The 21,007-nt window shown below is 38.2% G+C and overlaps 1 protein-coding gene across 2 annotated transcripts; it reads right to left on the bottom strand.

The window, feature by feature from the left end:
* Positions 1-1,180: 1,180 nt before the first annotated feature.
* Positions 1,181-7,932, bottom strand: LOC112189561 (amino acid transporter AVT1A). 2 transcript variants are annotated; one of them, XM_024328905.2, is made up of 12 exons: positions 7,559-7,932; positions 7,182-7,465; positions 6,590-6,804; positions 6,194-6,217; positions 5,929-6,109; positions 5,605-5,824; positions 5,386-5,521; positions 5,257-5,276; positions 4,888-5,033; positions 4,503-4,546; positions 3,519-3,581; positions 1,181-1,566 (listed from the first exon to the last, which is right to left on the bottom strand). In XM_024328905.2, exons 1-12 carry the CDS (start codon positions 7,741-7,743, stop codon positions 1,474-1,476), a joined length of 1,611 nt encoding a protein of 536 aa, XP_024184673.1. In that variant the 5' UTR covers positions 7,744-7,932; the 3' UTR covers positions 1,181-1,473. The 2 variants fall into 2 exon arrangements, with proteins under 2 accessions (XP_024184673.1, XP_024184674.1); XM_024328906.2 differs by lacking the exons at positions 1,181-1,566; positions 3,519-3,581 and adding an exon at positions 3,649-3,815.
* Positions 7,933-21,007: the final 13,075 nt, after the last annotated feature.

Genomic DNA, 21,007 nt, shown 5'->3' with positions numbered 1-21,007 from the left:
GGATTGCAATTAGGTGGACTTTTCCATAACTAAGTTGTACACTTAAGTTGATAGCCTTTCTCTATGTCTAATGCGTTGAACATGTCATGATTGACTAGCTTTCTAGGGCTTGATTGCATGTTTGATAGGATTAATCTAGGTGCTTTCGCTTAGGTTAATTAGCATTGAAAAGTAAAATATGGGAAATCATTTGCTTTCGAATGTTTCACATGATCAACTCCTCTCTCATGACTTGGAAGTACAATTATAGGGTTTGAATCGAATTTGATTACATGGAATTGATTTTGATCTTTGTTCCTTGCGTTCCACCCTTGTATATATGTTTTTACGTTTTCTTTATTTTATTTATTTTAATTTTAATTTTAAGAATCTTAATCCCCCCCTTATTTGTGTTTACTTGTATATATTTATTCTTTATTTTATTTTTGTAAATAATACTTTATTATTTTAATTCTTTATTTGTTTATACAATTGTATATATTTATTCTTTATTTTATTTTTGTAAATAATACTTTTCTTTATTTGTTTCACAATGACAGGTGTACCCTCAATCCCCGGATAGAACGATCCCTATTTGCTTATACTACTAACGATATTTCAGGGTTAAATTATGCGCTTGCTTTGAGCGGCATCAGTAGGCCATGCTCATAATGCACAACACCATGAACAGGACATAGTATTCCTCCACCAACATTGAGGTAAGAGAGCAGAGAACCCTAGGTTTAGGAAAAGTATTGTATATAGTTGATACAGGTTTGCTAACTTAAGGGACAGTTTTAAGAGACTATGAGGGATAAATGTATCTCAACCACATGTATTAAATATAAAAGCAGAAATATAACAATTTGAAACTGTGCATTTATTTTCAGCCGTCAGATTCACTTATCCCTCATAGTCCCTTAAAAACTATCCCTTAGGTGAGCATGTCTTATAGTTGATATATTGTAAAAGTATTCACGAGCTAACTGTTATTTAATCAATATTTTTTTCATTATCAAACCTTGAGTATTGTATATAATTGATATATGAAATAAATTGATGAATAAATGTTGTAAATATGTTGATAAAATTTGATTTTACGGACGGAAATGGTATTTTAATCTCTCTATCATCGTATGCCCAGTTCACCGTATGCTCGGGCTACTGTGTGCCAAGTTCACCGTATGCTCAACTTCCAATCTAACATTAATCAGTTCAAGTCCCTAGTAATTAGATAAATCCGTAAAAGTATCGGTATGTTTCAACTTTCTACAAAAACAGTACTCGCAGTGAGTAGAGTATGGAAGACTCAACGTCACATAAACTTATAGTGGCCTAAAAGGCTCCATATAACTTATACAGCTTCCGAAATGGCCGTCCGAAGTGGCCTACTTCTCTAATTAGTAGAAATACTACTTCAAGATGTAGTAAATGCATATACAACTAGAGCATCAACACAGCAAAAACGTTCCGCATTTCAACTACTTAAAATCTTCAATAACTCTTCACGATTTTGGATACTGAAGAATATGTACCAAGGATTCCAGCAACAACTCCCAATCCAGCTACAGTGATACTTGAAACAACCTGAATAAAGTGAAAAAAAAAAAAAAGGTGTGAGGAAACTGTCACAAAAGTAAAAATGAAAATAAAAGATCACTGAATAGATCGCAACAATTGCTACGAGTTTGACCACCAAACCAATTCCGGTCCAGTTGTTGATATGATTACCATTGTTGTCTAGACTCAGGAGTTGCATCAAATTAAAGCATTTTCCTTTCAACTCAAAATTGAATAAACTTCCCTCACTGGACTGGAAAATTGTCATTTCCTTCACTATTTTTTTTTTCCAACAGTTACTACCAAAGAAAATTGTTGGGGAAAAAAAAAAGGGATATTCTTTTAGGGGCTGTGACCACTTACCCAATTTTAGACTCAAAATTGCCCACTTACTCCACTAAGAGTTTTTTAACCCCATCTACCCAATTTAATATTTAAGTATAGTTTTGCCCTTAACTCAATTATTTAATTACATGTGCATCTCCTTGTCTCTCTCATCCCTCATTCCCCGATCTGCTCATTCTCTCTCATCCCCCATTCTCCGATCTCTCTCTCTCTCTCTCCCTCTCTGTGGTAGCGTGCTGGGCGTGCGCAGGCGGGGTGGTGCTAGGATGGGCAGGCGTTGGGCTGCGCAAGACGTGGGTGTGCTATGGTGCGCAAGCGGCGGGGCAGGCCAGCCGGATTCTGCAGCGATCTGTGTTGGGATCTGCGCTGTGGGCTGCGCGGGTTGGCCGGCGCGGGTGTGCTGGGCGCGTGGGTAGGAGGACGATGGGATGCTGCTGTGCGAGCAGGAGAGGGACTAGGCGTGGGTGGAGGCTAGATCAAAGGCTGGGAGGCTCCGATGAGGAGGCTGGATCGAAGGCAGGAATGCAGGCGGTTGGGATCGGTGCTGCAGGTGGTTGGTGCTGCAGATGACTCTGGTGAAGGGGAGGCAGTGTTGCAGTTCCTTATGGGTTGGCGGAGACGATGGACGATCTGGTGGGTAGGCCGCCGGGAAGAATTTATTATTATTATTATATATATATATATATATATATGTATATAATTGAACATCAACTCTTTTTTTTTTTTTTGAAATAGTTGATGCCTCAAAGTATTGCTGTTCAGTTCATTTTTTTGGCAAGGAATATAGCATTTTTTTTTAATGTCCATTGGATTGGAGGCCAATGATCTAGTATCTGTTCAACAATGTGAGTAATCTGACATTGCAATGTAACTGTGGGGTTTGTTTGATGGTCTACTGGGGGCCAATAAGCAGTAGACACATTATTGGCCCTCAGTAGACTTTGAAATGAGGGACAAATATCACTATAGTGTGGTGTTTTGATAAGTGACCTGTTGTTTTCTGTGTATTAAAGTAAAATTATCTGTGAATCCTACAAAATGATGCATTTTTGGTGGTCTATTGGGGGGCAGTAGAGATATTGGACTTTGTATTGGAGGCCAATGATCTACTATCTGATCAACAATGCAATAATATGATTCTTGGGGGGCAATAATATGCATATTAATTGATTAATTGTGCATGTAGTGTATTCATTTTGGTTTTGGGAGATTATGCAATTCACTGAGAGGGCAATAATATGATTACTGGGGGGGCAATAATATGATTACTGTGGGGTAATAATATGGTTACTAGGTATTATTAGGGGGCAATAAATTCAGACGCCGGAATCCGGTCAACAGTACGGTGGCCAGATTCCGGTCACCGGTCGCTGGAGTCCGCGGCAAGCCACTGGTCACAGGAGCACAGCAAGGTGGAGGATGACTTTTCTCTCTAAGTGAGAAAGAATGAGAGGGCAAAAAAATCCCAAAAATAAATAAAAAGAATAAAAAAAGAATTAATTGTGTAAAGGGGAAATAATCTTTTAGAGTGTTTTGGGTAAATAGGGTTAAAAAAATGTTAGTGGAGCAAGTGCGCAAATGTTAAGCTAAAATTGGGTAAATGATTATTTTCCCATTCTTTTAAACTGCCTTACCTGTATCCTCGAAGCTTTCATTCCTGCTATTTTCAGGAAGCATAGTGCTGGCACTATCACCGACTGAACCAAAAACACAATACATCAAATTGAATATGGATATCTTTGTACATTCTTAATAATCTTAATACAATAGGAAAAAGAAAAAGAAAAAAACAGAGAGAGAGAGAGAGAGAGAAGCACAGATTTAGACGTTTATCTCATGCTATGTGTAATTCCTGAAATCACAGCTTGCAAGCAACAACAGAGCATCCAATTTGCATATAGGATTCTCAAACAAATTAGTCTAATGAAGAACTGGAAAAGAAGAGTTAAATCAGAAATCAGACCATATCAATATCCATTGCCAAGGCAATTTTCCCCACACAATTGCATAAATTGAACAATTTGTTACAACACCCTCGATACTTTTATGAACCAAATCTATTATTCTATCATTTCAGGGAAACAAGAAAGTATCAGACGAGCCATGTAGTAAAATTTTGTCTCAGATCAGAATTATTTACTCGAATTTGTTCAATCCTTAGATGAGCCACGTTATAAAAAATGCATGTATGTCGACTTTGTCACGGACTACATGTATTTACTTAACACTAATGTTGTTGATCAGTGAAACAAAAAGGGATTATTAAATAATCTATACATAATCCCAGATCATGGATCATGTGATTGGTTGCGTATCATGCATTAATTTTTTTTTGGCAAGACCCAAAACCCAACCGATTTTGTTCACCAAGACAGCAAGCAGCTCAAAATTGTACTTCTCATAGGCATGTAAGTATGACCCAATAATGCGCAAATGTCACTGCCTGGTTTGCTAAGCAGACCACACTAACATCAAATGTACACAATGACCTCGTTTTGATTCAAGGTTAGCTGTCATGACTGGTTATGCTACTCTGGATTACAAGTTGACAATTATTAATTATATTGTCATTTTAAATACCACAGCTATGTACTTGCTGAATAGAGGTGTAAGCTTACCACGAGTACGCTGAGTAGAGAGCCTATTAAAGACATCACAAGACCTGAAACAAGAAAATTACAACTGAGGTGATTAGGTTTACTGAATTTGATTGGCACATGAAATTGGTGATTATGCTCGAGATTTATAATAAACAAAAAACTGCAGATCATTATTTCCATCTTCTGTTTTGTTCTTTGACAAAAGCCTGAATGTCGAAATTTCCAATTAAAGCTCATAGAACTTATAAGAAACAGTGATCGGCACTATAAATCCATAAATTTCATTTGGAAGATGGATAACTATCCTATTTGAAAAAATACTGAGTTCACTGTATAGCAATCAAGTAATCTAGAACTAATTGAGCTTGAAGGGATGAAACTATGTACTGGAAGCTAAACTTACCAAAGAAAGGAATAAGAAAAGCAGCACCAACAGTAGAGATGACAAGTGCTATTCTTAAAAGAATGAAACACCAAAAACTATTAGAAAGTCCAACAGGCAGAAGCTCCTCTATACTCCTTGCTAATGGGTTCATCAGGAGGGCATATTTGTTCAGTGTCAAGGAAGAAAATAAGGCTACCAAATTATCTGATTGTATCCACTAATATAACTTCAGAATGCACACACACACACGCACGCATGCGCGCTCACACACACAGAGCACAGGCACGGGCGCACACAAACGGACTTAAACATAGAAAGTTGTCTGATAATTTTAACATAAATGATTGTCAAATGTAACACACACAAACATAACAGATCAATGGATATTTGCTCAAGGGGTTGATAACCTGTAAAAAAGAAAGAAAAATCGCTTAAGAACCATATAATTATCCACCAAAAATATTTATGCATATAAACATCTCATTATGAGCTGAGAACCCAGAATCTCTCACTTACAGTTGTCCACAACGCAACTTTGGAAGCAAGTGCATGTGGTGGCATATTTAAAGTTATCTGAGACAATGTGCTTTGACCAAACATTAGAAATCCCATGACTGCAACACTGCCATATAACAGAGCAGCCAATAGAAAGCTGCAGGACAAAAAAGAGAGCAGGCATAAGAAAGAAGGCAAGGGAAGTGTGTGCCAAATACCAGAAAACAGTAGCTTCTATACCATATAATCACGGCTTTAGTAAATTGTTTTTTGTCTGCCATGGATTGGTAAATATTTGGAAACACAGTATGCCCAGCAAAGCAAAACCCATATACACCAATTACAAGTGGAATTCCATTAATGTTCACTACTTTAGCAGTTTGATGAAATCCAATCCCACCAGTTGTACCAAGTAAAATTACACATAGAACGATCAAAATTGTAACAATGACCCCACCAGCTGCAAAGAAGATAAGAAGGAAATCAGATGATTGCATATCAAATCATTTGAAATTTTTAAAATTAGAAATCAATGGGGAGTTCGACAGAAAAGTTTTGCAACACCTGAAAGGAATGAAATCAAACGAAGATCCTTCAACCAAACAGTTGGTAGAACAATCAAGGCAGTTAAAATTCCAAATAAGTGCACGGAGTCCAAGTGAAAACCAGCCCAATTCAAGGATGTCCCTGGGAATAGCCTGCTGAGATTATCTCCTTCCAAAATGATGAATTCTACACAGTAAGACTGCACATATGCCAACAAAATATTCTTCAATTAACAACTCATGGATCAAGTATAATGTAAAACTAGAATCAATGTTTTACTTACATAGAGTTCTGCGTACAAAATGATCTGCACCATAATAATAAAAAATGATAGAACATGAGAAAATATAATATAGAAAAGTAACTCCACACAGACGTACAAAGAAAATCATCAAGAAACTAGAACAAATTCATATCAATAAAGTAAGAGACACAAATCATCTAGTGCCAGTACAAAAGGTGCAGAATCAACTGAATGAAAATGAGAGAAAAATAAAATCATCTTGTTGGCAAATATTCTCATAGGAATATTAGATTACTTCAGATAACTATTATGTATCTTAAATTGGACTTGAGGAACGTAAACGTCGGTGTGTCAGCAATAGCAACAGCCAGTACTTCATTTTTCAAAAACTCAAGCCATATATGTCGTCGGCCAACAAATAAAGCCACAACTTACAGATATGAAAATACGCCCAAATCTTCCAAATGCAGCTTCTCCTAAATCTGGGTAACTCGTAATTCCTTTATTGGTCTCAAAGCAGAATCTCATGAGTATGGCTGTGTAACAACACACGATTGCAAAAAGAAGTAGCACCACAATACTTGCCCAGCCAGCTTCTTTCACTGTATAAGGTGTAGACAGAAGCCCAACTCCCGCCATTACATTAATTCCTGTCCAAGTGCAAGAGACACTGTGAATTAAATCAAAAGAGAGCCATGATACAGATATATCAACTATAGAGTAATTGAAGAAGGGAAATAGATCCATAGATTAAGCAAGATCAGTTATTGGTATATTACTATTAGATAGTTGCCAATATTTGTATATTATTTAGTGATGCAACCAGAAAAGAATGAAGCAGATAGATAATTATTTTAAAACTTGTCACAGAAAAAAGACTTGGAGAGGAAAAGCATGATTTGATTAAGGAAGCGCCAATTTTGATGTGTTAAGAAATATTAGCAACATCAATAGCATACATGACACCCAAAAGTGAACAAATGGTATCATACGTAAAAGCAGATCGAGAAGAGAGAACGTGAAATACCATTGAATACGGTTTGAGTCAAGCTACATCCATAGGCAGCAGGCAATTCTCCCGTGACCTGTTTATTTAGTGTCGACCTTTGTGACCATAATGATTGGGTTCTAGAGGTTTTGTCCCAATTCTGAGAAAAGCGTTCACGTTCGTCGGCAGACAATAACGGAGCCTTTGAACCCACATCGGAACTACTCTTAAAGCTGGAATAGGAATAGCTACTACCAGGTGGAACAAATCCAAGATTACCAAAATTTGGTGATGCTGCAATAACGTAAGAATCCAGTGTCTCCCTGTTCACAATACAAGGTTGAGCATGCAGTAGATTTATGTCTTGATATATATATATATATAGAGAGAGAGAGAGAGACATGGAAGATACAGACCTGTAACTCTGCGGCCATATCTGGGAAGAAAAACTATTACCAGGGGACGACATCTGAGGACGATGAGCATTGTCACTAGCAGAACTGCTGCTGCTGCCACTCTCGATCTTGTTGTCCTCAATATCATCGCTCAGTTGGTCATCACTCACGAACAAAATGGGATCGGATTCTTTCTGGTGAGCCATGACAGGCTAGAGGCTAGGAGAAAAGAGAATGGTGATGAAGTTTCTGGTGTAGAGGAGAGTGCCGGGTGGCGTTGTGAGAGAGGAAGATAGATCACTGCGTCGTAATTATGGCATGCGATGCGAGGTTTTGTAGCCCAATCTTTGCCAGCACGATACTTACATAGCGACAGCCCAATCCCAGACGCAAGTGGTGATAATGCGCATGAGGACGACCTATTCAAATCCAAAAAAATTTATTTTATTTTTTTATTTTTTTATTTTTATACTTCAACTGAAAGCCACGATTTCAACCAACACCCAAATTGTCCAAAAGAAAAATCAAAGAAGCTGAAAAGGAAGTGCTCGAACCCAGCTTTGAGCTCGCCTGTTATGTCCAATTTTGGCAATGGCATCTGTTAGGAAGTTGGCCTCTCTTAGGGCGAGTTTGGCCCCGAGGTGATTAATTTAAAATCAACTTTAGCTGTACTGTAAGAATAATCAGCTGTGAAATTAAGTAGCTGGGTGTTTGATAAACTGTGCTTTTAAAAGTGCTGTGAGTACAAAACCAGTGTTTAAGTGTTTGGTAAACTTTAGTATAAAAGTGCTGTGAGTTTAGAAAATGACCAAAAAGGACATAATGTTAAAATGGTGTTACTTATATATATTTTTAGAAATAATAACATTTATTGTCTTTATAAGTTATACTCTACTATTTCATTTATCGTGACTTTGTGAAGTTCTAGGAAATTTTTCGGAGAATTTTTCGAATACCCGAACCATTTATCGTGATTTTCCGAAGTTTTGGAGTTTTGAAAATTTATTTAAGGAAATAGAAATCAAGTGGCGCGATCTCAGCCGTCAATTTCCTCCACCATCCAATTTGGTCCGTTGATTTGGCTTAAAAAGGAAAGGAAACAGACCAGATTGGGCCACAAAGCTCGAGAGAGGGAGATTGAGTTTCTGAATCGAAAGGAGGCCGCCGACGCCGAAGAGAACCCTTTTGGCGGAGAAGGGTGGATCGTTAGTGTGGACGATTTGGAAGATATAATCGGAGGGCATGTGTGGTTAGGTTCCATTTGTATACTTGGTGGAATCTGGCATATCTTAACCAAACCTTTTGCATGGGCTCGTCGTGCACTTGTATGGTCTGGAGAGGCTTACCTGTCTTATAGTTTAGGGATATGGGTGTTATGATCAAAGTCAGTTTTGAAAAGAAAAAAAAATGGATAAGAATTGTCCCTATAGTATCTAAAAAATCTTGTTTTTTTGAACATGAAGAGATAAAGAAACCATTGCAATTGCCGGAAATACTAAGCCAGACCGGAAGTTTCACCTCCGCCCACCCCACGACGGCGCACGGGCACCATCCTCTTCGTCTCCTCGTACCCATCACGCCTATGGTCTTTGATCGTCCATGCACCGGACGACGAAGAAGAATCGATGGTGAGAAGGTCCGACTGCTCCGGCGAGTGTCAGCGAATTCCGGCGACTCCAGCCACCGATTAGCTTGCATGTGGTATGAAACCTCATATTCTCGTCATGGTCTACATGCCTGTGTGATTAGTTTCAGAATTCGATTAGGTTCTGATGATTTTCGTTTTTGGGAAATCTCGGCTCCGTCGCGGTTCCTCGACTCCGGCGACTTTTCCGGCTCTTCTCAGCTTAGTCCTGGCTTCGTTGCATCTGTAGAAGAAAGCTGACCATGATTGGAGTTGGAAGTCACGAACTTGCTGGGTTGTAGGCATTGAATCCTCAGTCCATCTTCAAACCAATTTCGGCAGTGTTGGGAAACTGAGTTCGGGGCTGGAATATAGATGAGGGCAATATAGGTAAATGATCTCAACTTCTGAAATCTCTTAATCTAAAAGCATCACTTTTGCAACTTGTGGATTATAACATTGGGAAGTGGGAGATTGAATTATAATCCATAATCTCTTGTTTTACCAAACACCCCATCTAGCTTAAATTACTGAATAAGCAGCTTAAGCTGCTTATACCTCGGGGCCAAACTGGGCCTTAGTATGCCGCATGGTTACTATGGTTAAAAATGGCATCATGATCATCAGAAGCTAGAATTAACCCGAGATAGTTTTCTTTTTCTTTTTTTGAAATGCGTGGGGTGTCAGTCTATTAAAGTAAATAAGAAATATGAATGAAAAAATAGATGACTCACTCAGACTCCGGTCAACGACAGAAATCTAAGACAACCCTAGACTAATCAAACATAATGAATCATAATGAATTCATGAGATGAAGCTCAATGACACGCTAATAGCAATCACGCAATTTAACCCTGCAAAATGTAGTTGTCAGTATAGAATAAGTATGTATCGTTCTAGCCGAGGATTGAGGGTACATTTGTAATTGCAAAAACAAATAAAAAATTTATACAAGTACAAAGTATTATTTACAAAAATAAAACAAAGAATAGAAATATATACAAGTAAACACAAATAAGGGCGGTTTATGATTATTAAATTGAAAATTAAAATAAAGAAAATGTAAAAACATATATACAAGGGTGGAACGGAAGAAACAAATATCAAAACAACATCCATATGAATTAAATCCAATCACAAATCTTGTAGTTGATTATCTATGTCATGAGAAAGAAGTTAACCATGTGAAACATTAGTAAGCAAATGATTTCCTATTTTTAACTTTCCTTGATAATCAACTATAGGAATTGTAATTGGATTTCATGCATATGATTGTGGTTTTGATCTTTATTCCTTGCGTTCCACCCCTTGTACATGTATTTTACATTTTTATTTTTGTTTCTTTTAATTTTTAATTTTATAATCCTAAAACCCCCTTATTTGTGTTTACTTGTATATATTTCTTTTCTTTGTTTTATTTTTGTAAATAATACTTTGTACTTTTATTAATTCTTTATTTATTTTTACAATTACAGGTGTACCCTCAATCCTCGACTTGAACGATCCCTACTTATTCTATACTTACAACTACATTGTGCAAGGTTAAATTGCGCGCTTGTTTATAGCATATCAAAAACCCGACGAATTCTCCTTCGTTCCGGTGACCCAGGCTGTTGGACAAGTGGTGATGGAACCACAGTTCCATGCCACGCCGTCCTATGCTCTTTATTCGTGTTGTTTTGTACCAGAATAGGAGATTCGAAGCAAAATCCGGCGAGGCCGATCCGTTTAAGCTTTTCGACCACCCCAGGCCGCCGCACTGGTCAGAAAATGACCACATCCTCGTTGTCGGCGTTGGTTTGTGACGATTTGGCCGAAGTAGAGAGAATCAAAGAAAAAATAGTGCACTATAGCAGTTTTCAATCGCCTGTTATTTCTCCAAATTTCGGCCACCTCCGGTGACGAAATTGGACCCATTTTGAAGCTCTTGAGGCGTACTTCAACCCTTCCAAGTCTGTTGATCCAATTTGAAGTGCAGAGGAAGAATCAAAGTTTTGACATTTCTAGGGTTTCAAATTTCCCCTCTTTGCTTTCAAGGTAAATTCTAGACTTTTGGCTTCAAGTTGGACTTTGTTGTAGTTGTGAAAGTTATTGAGCTTGATGAGAGGATCATGCTAGTGAAATTTCATAACCCGATTCGGGGTTGGAGGTGGCGGCGCATGGGGGCGCGTCGGGCTACTTTAGACCTTTTGTTTTGGTTCGTTAGGTAGAGCATAGCGTTATGGACATGTTGATATGAACTTTGTATCGATTGGTGTGCATTTTGAAAATGATAGGAATTTTCAAAGTTTTGGGAAGTTCGGGTTTTGATTTGGGATGATCCGACCATTGGATCATGCCTAGCCTTTGATTGGTTGTTATAACTATTGAGTCAATGTAACATATGAAGTTTGAGCTCGTTCTGACAGGATTTCGAGCTTCCGATGAATTATTGGTTTTAGGATTTCGATTTTGTGATCCCCAATTTAATTTCGACTATCGTGAAACAGTTTAGTTATAATATCATTTTGTCAGGATGACTTGTAGACCGAGTTTGAGGAGAAAATCGTTGGACGGCGTTGTAGTCGCAAATCTGTGATTAGACATTTGGTTTTAAATTAATTGTGCATGTAGTATTTTAATTATTTTATTATTTTTCAATTAATATTATGAGTTTATTATATTTGAGATCTTGTGATATATATGATTTATCGGCAATGAGTATATATTGAGTTATGGAGGATTTATAAAGTTTTGCCGATATTTGGTTTTATTGGTTTATCATTGATTTCTATCAAGATTTTGAGTACCGAATCATTGAGAAGTAAAATGGAGATTTAAATATTATGAGTATGATATTGAAGTACTTGAGTATGATCGATTTCTTGAGAGTTCATAAAATATGCTTTCGGTGATTTATTGAGGATGTACGGAATTAATATTGAGTTTTTCTTCCGAAAGCATTTTCTATTTTCAAGTTATGAAAATATGGAGTTATTGGGAGAAACGTGGTGATTTAAATACTTTGAGTGTAAACTAGTCATATATCAAGATTTCATGAGTTTAATATTTTAATGAGATTGAGTTAAGTTTATTCGAGGAGGTAAATATGTTAGCCCATGCATGCATTACCTAGTCGGCAGTCCCCTCCAGGTGATAGTCTGGTAGGCAGTACCCTCCAAACAATATTCTGGTCGGCAGTACCCTCTAGAATATTCAGGTCGGCAGTACCCTCCGATACGTCATCTGGTCGGCAATCCTCTCCAGATGGCATGGGGTAGTTAGTCGGCAATACCCTCTAACTATCTATGGTTAGTCGGCAATACCTTCTAACCATTACCTTATTGTATTCCGGTCAGCAGTACCCTCCGATGCATCTCTAGTCGGTAGTACCCTCCGATGCATCTCCGGTCGGTAGTACCCTCCATGTGGCATGAGATGACTAGTCAACAGTCCCCTCTAGTCATCGCCCATTTTACGATACAAGCATTTTATGAGATTTCAAGAGTTTTGAGATGGGATTTACATTATAATTTGAGATATCAGTATATCTTTGAGATATCAAGATTTTGAGATGGTTTTCGAGATGATTTATAGTAGGAGTTGAGATTCAGTTTCAGAGAATGATTAAAAGTATTTTGAAGAGACTTTACTGCATGCTTGGCTTTTAAGAGAATAAATTGGGAAACATTAAGTTTTGTTTACTTCTTTCAAAATTACTTATTTTTTTTCCACTCATTCTAATGGTTTTTCTCAATGCTTTCCCATGGGCCCTTCTGTTTTAAATGCCCAGTTTGCAGGCTAGATTAGTTGAGGTCGGGCGTACATGGAGTTGAGGCATAGCTGTCACTACTTCCACATTGTAGGATTTATCGATCCTTTACATTTCTATTTTATTTTCTTGTACACCTTATATATTAGATTGCTTTGATAACCAAATGGTTAAATATTCTTAAGTTGAGACTTATGTTGTGGTGGAGTTTGTTGTGAACCGAGGAGCAAGGTGGCTCCGGGAGAATAAGGATGGATTGCTTAGAAGTGTAATTGTCTTTCTACAGGTTTTGGGTAGTCCATTATGTTGGGAAGTTCCGCAAATTTTTGGTAGAATTTCTTCTAAGGTGAGCCTTGTAGGGCCACTTGGATTTCAAGGTGAAATCCAGGGCTAGTCCTGTCTCTCCGACTATAGTCAAAAGACCATCCCAATTTATTCATGTTCCCATCGACGTAACCCTACTCTAAGGCACTCATGAGAGAGCATTCCTTTGGCTCAGATCCTTTACCAGAAGACATGTGCTCCTCCCTAATAGCAGGGGTTAATGTTACTGCAGCCAAGCCCGAGCCACCTTCTCCAGAGGATGACAGATCTTCCACTGCCTTCAAGCTGCTCTTCCTCCGAGGTTTTGGACCCTCAGACATAAGCTTTTTATAGGTTTCAATCCCAATGGTTTCGGATTTTTCTTACGCCTTGGTGAACGTCCCAACTTTGCCTTTTTCCTCGGGGAGACCAGAATTACCCCATTATTGCTCTTCAAAGCAAGTTCATGTTCAAAATCAAGATTAACACCCTCCACCTGAGGTACAACCTCAATTGTCTTCTTGCGCTTGGTATATTGCATTAGGGCCGTAGAGGCCATTTTCTTCTTCCAACTAAGAGATGGGACATCAGCAGCAGCTTGCATAGGATTGATGGTCGGCTGGACCGGAGACAGGGTCTTGGTCAGTTGAGCCGCTATAGCTGATGTCGAGAAGCCTGAAGCTGAGGTCGACTTAGCCATAGAAGTGAAGATGTTTGGTGCTGGGGACTGAGCCAACACCTCCATAAGACTCAGAGTTGCAATCCTGGCTGAGTTAGGATTAGGGTTGGCTCTGACAGAGACCTGCAGTGCTTCCGGGGGCCAGCACAATCCGATCGCAAACCCTATGAGCCTCTCATATTTGAACCATACAGTGGCAGATGCACCTGTGGTGAAATCAAAGGTGGAGGGAATAAATGTTTCATAGGAGACGACACAACATGCCGAATGTGAACCCAAGCCTTCGTACTCTTTTGAATGCCAGCCTTGTCCAGATGCACGATCTCCCCCAAGGTCGCTCATAAGCGCTACAACGCCTTCAATGACAAGGGCTGGTGGTAAACCCATAATCTCAACCCAAAAGGGAATGGAGGAGATCGGCACCTGCGCCTCATCTTCCAGACCATCGAATTCAGCCATAGCCAATGCCCACTGATACGCTCAAAGCAAGCATATAATTTAACCCTTTAAACATCATTAGTAGTATAAGCAAATAGGGATCGTCCTATTCCGGGGATTGAGGGTACACTTGTCAATGTAGGACAATTTAAACAATTAAAATAAAAACAAAGTATAATATTCACACATATAAACACTATTCATGAATTTAGGGGAGTTTTAGGTTTTTGGTTTTCCGAAAATTAAAAGAAAGATTTAAAACTAAGTATAAACAAAAACACAAAAACAAGAATGAAATGTAAGAAACAAAGATTAAAACCAAGTTCATGATTAAATTCGAATTAACCTCACATTGTTCTTCCAAGTCATGTGAAAGGAGTTGATTATGTGAAACATTAGAAAGCAAACGATTTCCCATATTTTACTTTCAACGCTAATTAATCTAAGTGAAAGCACATAGACTAATCCTATCAAACATGTAATCAAGCCCTAGAAAGCTAGTCAATCATACATATTCAACGCATGAAACACATAGAAAGGCTATCAACTCAAGTGTACAACTTAGTATGAATAAGTTCACCTAATTGCAATCCTTTTCAATTGAATTCGATTTTTGTCCAAAACCTTTACTACTTTTGATTTAAGTTCACAACACAAAAAGTTGAATCATGTTCTTAAATCTAGCACCATTCATATCAAAACCCTAAATGTTTCGAACCACATAAGATTAAAATACAAAAGATATCTATAAAGCAAATTCAATCGAACAATCACACATAAGCAACTTTGGAATCACAACATAAGAAACGAAATTCTTTATTCAATCATAAAATTTCAGATTATAAACCTTGTTCAAACATAAACGTTAACTAGAACAACCTTTAACGAAATCAAACAAGGAGAATCAAAAGTGATTACAAGAAAGAAGGTTGAATTACACTGTGAATGGAGATGGTGATGAAGAACTCGAATGATGAACTAATGAAACTTGAAAGCAAGCTTCAAAGTTCACGGCTTCAAGGTGGAATGGTGGAGATGCTCACGGCTTAGTCTTGCTTCTTCCTTCCTTGCTTGAAAACGCAAAAGAAGAACTAGAGAATGGAGAGAGCTTTCGCGTATAAACTGATTTTTTGAATGATGGGATGTCTGAGACGTCTAGGATGCATGGTATATATAGGGAACAGCAATGCTTGGCCTCCAAGCCGTGATTTTCTGTTTTATTTTCCAAGGAATTAAATTAATAATTCCACATAACTTCCACCAATGAGAAATTGCCAAGTAAGGCCTAGTGTGTCATCCAACCAATCACAAAACTCCAAGATGATTCCCTAATATATTCTTACCGAAATTCCTTGAATATATTTATGATTTTCTTCTTGTATTTCGGCCAAAACATTCTTAGGATTTCTAGGAATGAATCTAGACGCCATTTGGCCCTTTTCTTGATGTCCACACTTTTTCTTTCCATAAACTTCACCCTAGAAAATCTCTTGGCGTAATCTTTTATTTTCTTCTTGATTTTCACGCCATCTTTCTCTCTTCCCTTTGGTTTTCACGGCAAAGCATCCCTAGGGTTTACTCCTTGCGTCACAAACCCTAATTTCATGGGCTTTCATGGGCCTTGATCCATTTTGCCGAAAATCCAACTCAAATCCATAGAGTTCTTGGGCCTCGTTGCTTCAACTTCAAGCCTTTTCTTCCTCCAACGTCATAACACTTTATTTTTCCATTTCTTTTTCATGGTTGCGTTGGAAACTTGCTTGGGAAGCCTTCCTCCATTTCGCAGGGTTTCCTGGTTGGAACAGGAAAGCTTATTTCTTCATTTCTGCTCCATTGTGTGACCCTTTTCCTCTCATATTCGTTCGTCTTGACGTTCGCAAGCTCTTCTTTCCATTCGTGCGTTCATTTCCACTTTTTAGCTCGGAGGTCCTGAAAATAGAAACTATCACTAAAAATAGAAACTTTCTAAAAATGAAAAATAGAAACTTACTAAAAATGAAAAATAGAAACTTTCCTAAACTGAAAATGGAAATTTGCCAAAAATGAGAAATGGAAACTTCAAAAATGGAAACTTTCTACAATAAGGAACTTTCCCAATCAAAGAATGGAAACTTTCCTAAACAGGGATTTTTCAAGGAAATGGCGCAGAAAATGTATGGAAAAACAGTTAAAACGTCGCATTAAAATGCTCCTATCACCCACTTATAGAAAAACCACGGCCCACCCTTAATAATCCTCAAGCGATCCTCTGGATTTGAGAACAAGAACACAAAATGATCCTTAACTGCATGAGAAGAGAGGCGATTCCCAATCCCCAAATGAGAGGTCATGGTTCCCAAGAAACCTTGGGATCGGTCTAGCGCTTAACCGTGACAGAAAGAAGTCTCCCCACCGTGAAATGGTGGGTGGACATAGCAGTAGCACCAACCAGACCAAAGGACCTCCGACCATCTTCAGAGATAGCTAATTTTGCTACCAAATGAGGGTGACGTGATCAACCATGGCCGGAGAGAGGGATGCCGAGAGATGAAGATGCGAGAGAACCCTAGCAGAGCGAAAAAATCCTAGCACTGAAAAACTCTCGTAGTTTTGTTTGCATTAACCCTAGATAGTTAAATAGACATCCTAATGCAGAATAAACTATATATATATATATATATATATATATTCTTTTGAAAGAAAATGGGTGTCAATCCATTAAAATGAATTTTTATGCAACATTACACAACAACCTCACCCTGAGTGGGCTACGTCAATATCCTTCTATTACCTATATGAATGTCGCATAACATTTGCAACAACAAATAGAAAGCCTAAATTACTCATAGAACCTAGAAAACAACTACCCCCTACTTAGTCCCTTAACTCATCCATAGAAGCTACCATAGCTTCTTCATTCACCACGTGCAGTTCACACTTAGCTCTAGTGTCCACTAACTCGTCCACTGAAACTTCCTCAATTTCTTCACCATCCAATTTCATAGAAATGGCTTGACTTTGCCCTCTAGTGGCTTTAGGGTTCTCTTCTTTCGGGGCTTCCTATCACTAGCAACACTGGTTTTCACCTTTCAAGGCACCACATCCTCCATCTTTAGCTTGTTGCAAGCTCCAAGCGATATACCAATCTTTCTCTTCTTCAGAAGAGACACCAATAATGTCCCCTTCTTTTTGGAGAAGGTCCAACTTCAGCTCAAAGTCCAGAGCCACAGGAATGGAAGGGTGAACAACCTCCTTGTTGCAACTTTTCTTTATGTCGCTATAGCCAAAGAGGTGCTACACTTAGACCTACAAATGGACTGAATTTTGATGTGTATCCGCTCCGGATCCATGGTTATTGAACATGTTTGGATTGAAAATTTGAACCGTTAATGTGTTAGTGGTCTGAATTTGTTAATCTGTCTATTTAACTGATTAAACATGGATTTAGGTTGATCTGATCCATTAATAATCTGGTTGTTAAAGTAAAATCACAATTGGAATTGGTCTGCTCATTTCATTACATAGTCCCTTTATATAGGGATAGAATTACAACGGAAATATCCATTACATTAAATACATTGAATGTTGATTGATCTATAATTGTGCTGATTGATGGTAATCGCTGATTCCTTGATTCCCTCTCCGTCAGTCGCTTTGACGAAGGCACATAATCTGTTTTTCCTTTAACACTCCTCCTTGTGCCAAGTCAAAGACGAAGTGGTGCATGAGTTGTTGCCTCACTAAAAACCTTGCCAAGTTACAATAAAAACCCTGTGGGACAAAAAATAAACCTTGGTCGAAGGAAAAGAGCACAACGCACCTTCTACATTTGAGAATGACATGTGTGTGTTAGACTCCCCCGGACGTCTACACCTCCCCCTGATCATTACATTAATCAAGGGATGATAGGAGCACAATGTGCGACGATATTAATGAGTATATGCTCCATTTTAGCCTTGTTTCTCCCTTAAGTTTCGTGTTTTGAGTCATCGAGTCATTTTAAGAGTCTTGTAGAGTGTTTGGCGTGAAATAGGCAGAAAATACAAAATTCATGAAGAATCCTAGCTGGATCGGGATTCTTCACCGTCATGCTAATCTGTGGGCCTTAAGAGTTATGGGTGTATTTTTCTGAAATTAAATTGTTTTAATTTCTTTTATTTTCTCTAAAAGAATTTAATTTTGTGCCCTTTATTAAATCAGGTTGACCAAGCAATGAAGAAGGGAAATAAAGTGAAAAACGTTTTCAGTTGGAGAATAAAGGAGAAAGATGTTTCAGCTTGGAAATTAAAGGAATTGCCCCATTATGATAGGAGTTAAGGCCTTAAAGGAGATGTTTCAGTTGGAAAATTAAAGGAATTAGGATGCAATCCCATCCGTCCAATGATGAAGGGTATGATCGACAAAAGCCAACCAATGCTCCCCTATAAATAGGCAACGTCCAGAACTGAATTAGCATCACTTCCCAGCCAAGATAATTCATTGCCTATCACTTTCTGGCCAAAAACTTTTCCGAGACTCTGCCCAATTCACTCCTTAAACTTCCATCACCTACAAGACCATGACCACCATCAATCCATCAATCTACGAAGCTCTTAGGCGCTGAGTCAAGGACGCTCCACCATCATAGCAGAGACGAGTTCATCACCTTGTTGCTAAGCCACTGAGAAAAGCTTCAAAGTGTAACTATGACTCTACTTACAATTTTTGTTTCGGTTTTATGGGTCTGCATTTGTGAGTTGTGTAATTGGAGACACGAAATTTTCAGAATATTTTTATTAATATTTTTGAGATTTTCAATTTATTATTGAGTTAATTTTGAGAATTCTTTTATGATGCATGTTACAATCTTGTGCCCTATTACGTGTTTAGGTAATTTTCAGAGTTAGGTTAATAAGTTTGCATGCTAGAATAACGGTGAGAGTTCTTGTGTGTTTGCTTAATTTGCCAAGAGTAATTGTTATTTTGTTAAGACGCTGAGTTAAACAAGTTGTAATTAGTTCTAACGGGTGGTAAAAATCATGCTTTAATGATTAAATGATTCTGAAAATTACATGTTAAATTCTATGTGTAATGGTTAATTTGCACATGTGAGTTGATTCGAGGGTTAGATAATACTACTAGTTAAGAGAATTAAGCTGAGTGTTTTCAAAAATTAGTAGTATTAGGCTTGGTAAGGACTTTTCAGATCCAAGCCTACATTAGAATGAATTAGATAAGTGGATTGATCCGCTGAGGCTTTTCATTTGAGCTCTTATCTAGGCATTAAAGATGGGCACATTTTTGTAGCATGTTGAAATGGATTTTCTGTTTTTACACTTAGTAATTTCCGAGTGGTATTGGTCTAGGTTAGGGAAGTCGATCATTATATATAGGTTTATTTGTTTTGTTTTTATTTTCAGTAGATTAGGAACCAAAATTCAAAACCCCCCATTTTATTCTTTTATTTGTTAATTGACCTTTTAGTGTAGGTGTACCCTACAATCCCCAGACTGAACAATCCCTGCTTATCCTATACTGACAACTACATTTTGCAGGGTTAAATTGTGAGGCTATTTCAGCCGCACCAATGGAGCTTGGAAAGTCTTTGCATTCCTATGCTTTTCACATGTTTCTCAAGTGTGGCCTTAGGCAGTGATTTGGTGAACAAATCTGCCACATTCTCCTCAGACCTTACTTGATTCACTTGAATCTTGAGGAGGGTCGGTAGTTGCTAATTGTAGGAAAACTTTGGCGATATGTGTTTTGTATTATCACCCTTGATATATTCTAGCTTCATATGTTCGATGCAAGCTGCATTATCTTCATAAATGCAAGTGGACTCTTCAATGGTAGAACTCGGACCACTAGTCCCTCGAATATGTGTAATGATAGCTCTTAACCATATACACTCACGAACCACCTCATATGGAGTAAGGATCTCTGAGTGGGTCGAGGAGGTAGCCATAAGGGTTTGCTTGGTTGATCTCCCAGATATCGCCGTGTTCCCAATGGTAAATATATAACCAGTTTGGGAACGACCGCAGAAAGGTACCCAATATCAACAAAACCAGCCAAAATTTCATTTGGCGTTTCGGTGTACTGAGTGGCGCTTTCGCCATCAACATTTCCTTTAGGGATTGCAGTTCCATCTGCGGTCCCTCTTGTCTCTCTGTAAGGAAAGAACAGTCCCAAGTCAATGGTTCCTTTTAGGTATCGAAAATGTTCTTGATACCATTCCAGTGATGCTGCATTGGCGCTGAGCTAAATCTAGCTAACAAGTTCACTGAGAATGTAATGTCTGGTCAAGTACATTGGGCTAAGTACAATAATGCGTCTGTTGCACTTAGATAGGGAATTTTAGCTCCCAACACCTCTTCGTCGTCTTCCTTTAGATGAAAATGAATCTTTCCCTGCATCCAAGCTTCGACCGATCATGGGAGTGCTAGCAGGATGCGCTTTGTCCATGTTATATGGCCTGACTTTTGGACATACGCAAACTGGTGGATTAGTATTCCATAAACTCAGTGTTCTAGTTCAAGGCCTAGATAGAATCGAGTTTTCCCAAGATCCTTCATCTCAAATTCGGATTTCAAGTAGCTCACGGTTTCTCTTATTTCATAACGAGTACCTATTATGTTCATATCATCGACATATACAGCTACAATTACAAATCCGAAACTTGTTTTCTTTATGAATACGCAGGGGTATACTTCATCG

The sequence above is a fragment of the Rosa chinensis genome, chromosome 2 (assembly GCF_002994745.2).
Source record: "Rosa chinensis cultivar Old Blush chromosome 2, RchiOBHm-V2, whole genome shotgun sequence".
In the NCBI taxonomy this organism is placed as follows: domain Eukaryota; kingdom Viridiplantae; phylum Streptophyta; class Magnoliopsida; order Rosales; family Rosaceae; genus Rosa; species Rosa chinensis.
This window is presented reverse-complemented; position numbering and strand designations above follow the sequence as displayed.

Bases quoted from the DNA above. Each gene is read 5' to 3' on its own strand.
- LOC112189561 (XM_024328905.2), bottom strand. From the start codon at position 7,743: ATGGCTCACCAGAAAGAATCCGATCCCATTTTGTTCGTGAGTGATGAC. The intron at 6,218-6,589 runs GTAAGTTGTGGC...ATTATGGTGCAG, and splicing joins TTGGGCGTATTTTCATATCT to ATCATTTTGTACGCAGAACT. The intron at 5,277-5,385 runs GTAAGTGAGAGA...TCTTTTTTACAG, and splicing joins AAGTTGCGTTGTGGACAACT to GTTATCAACCCCTTGAGCAA.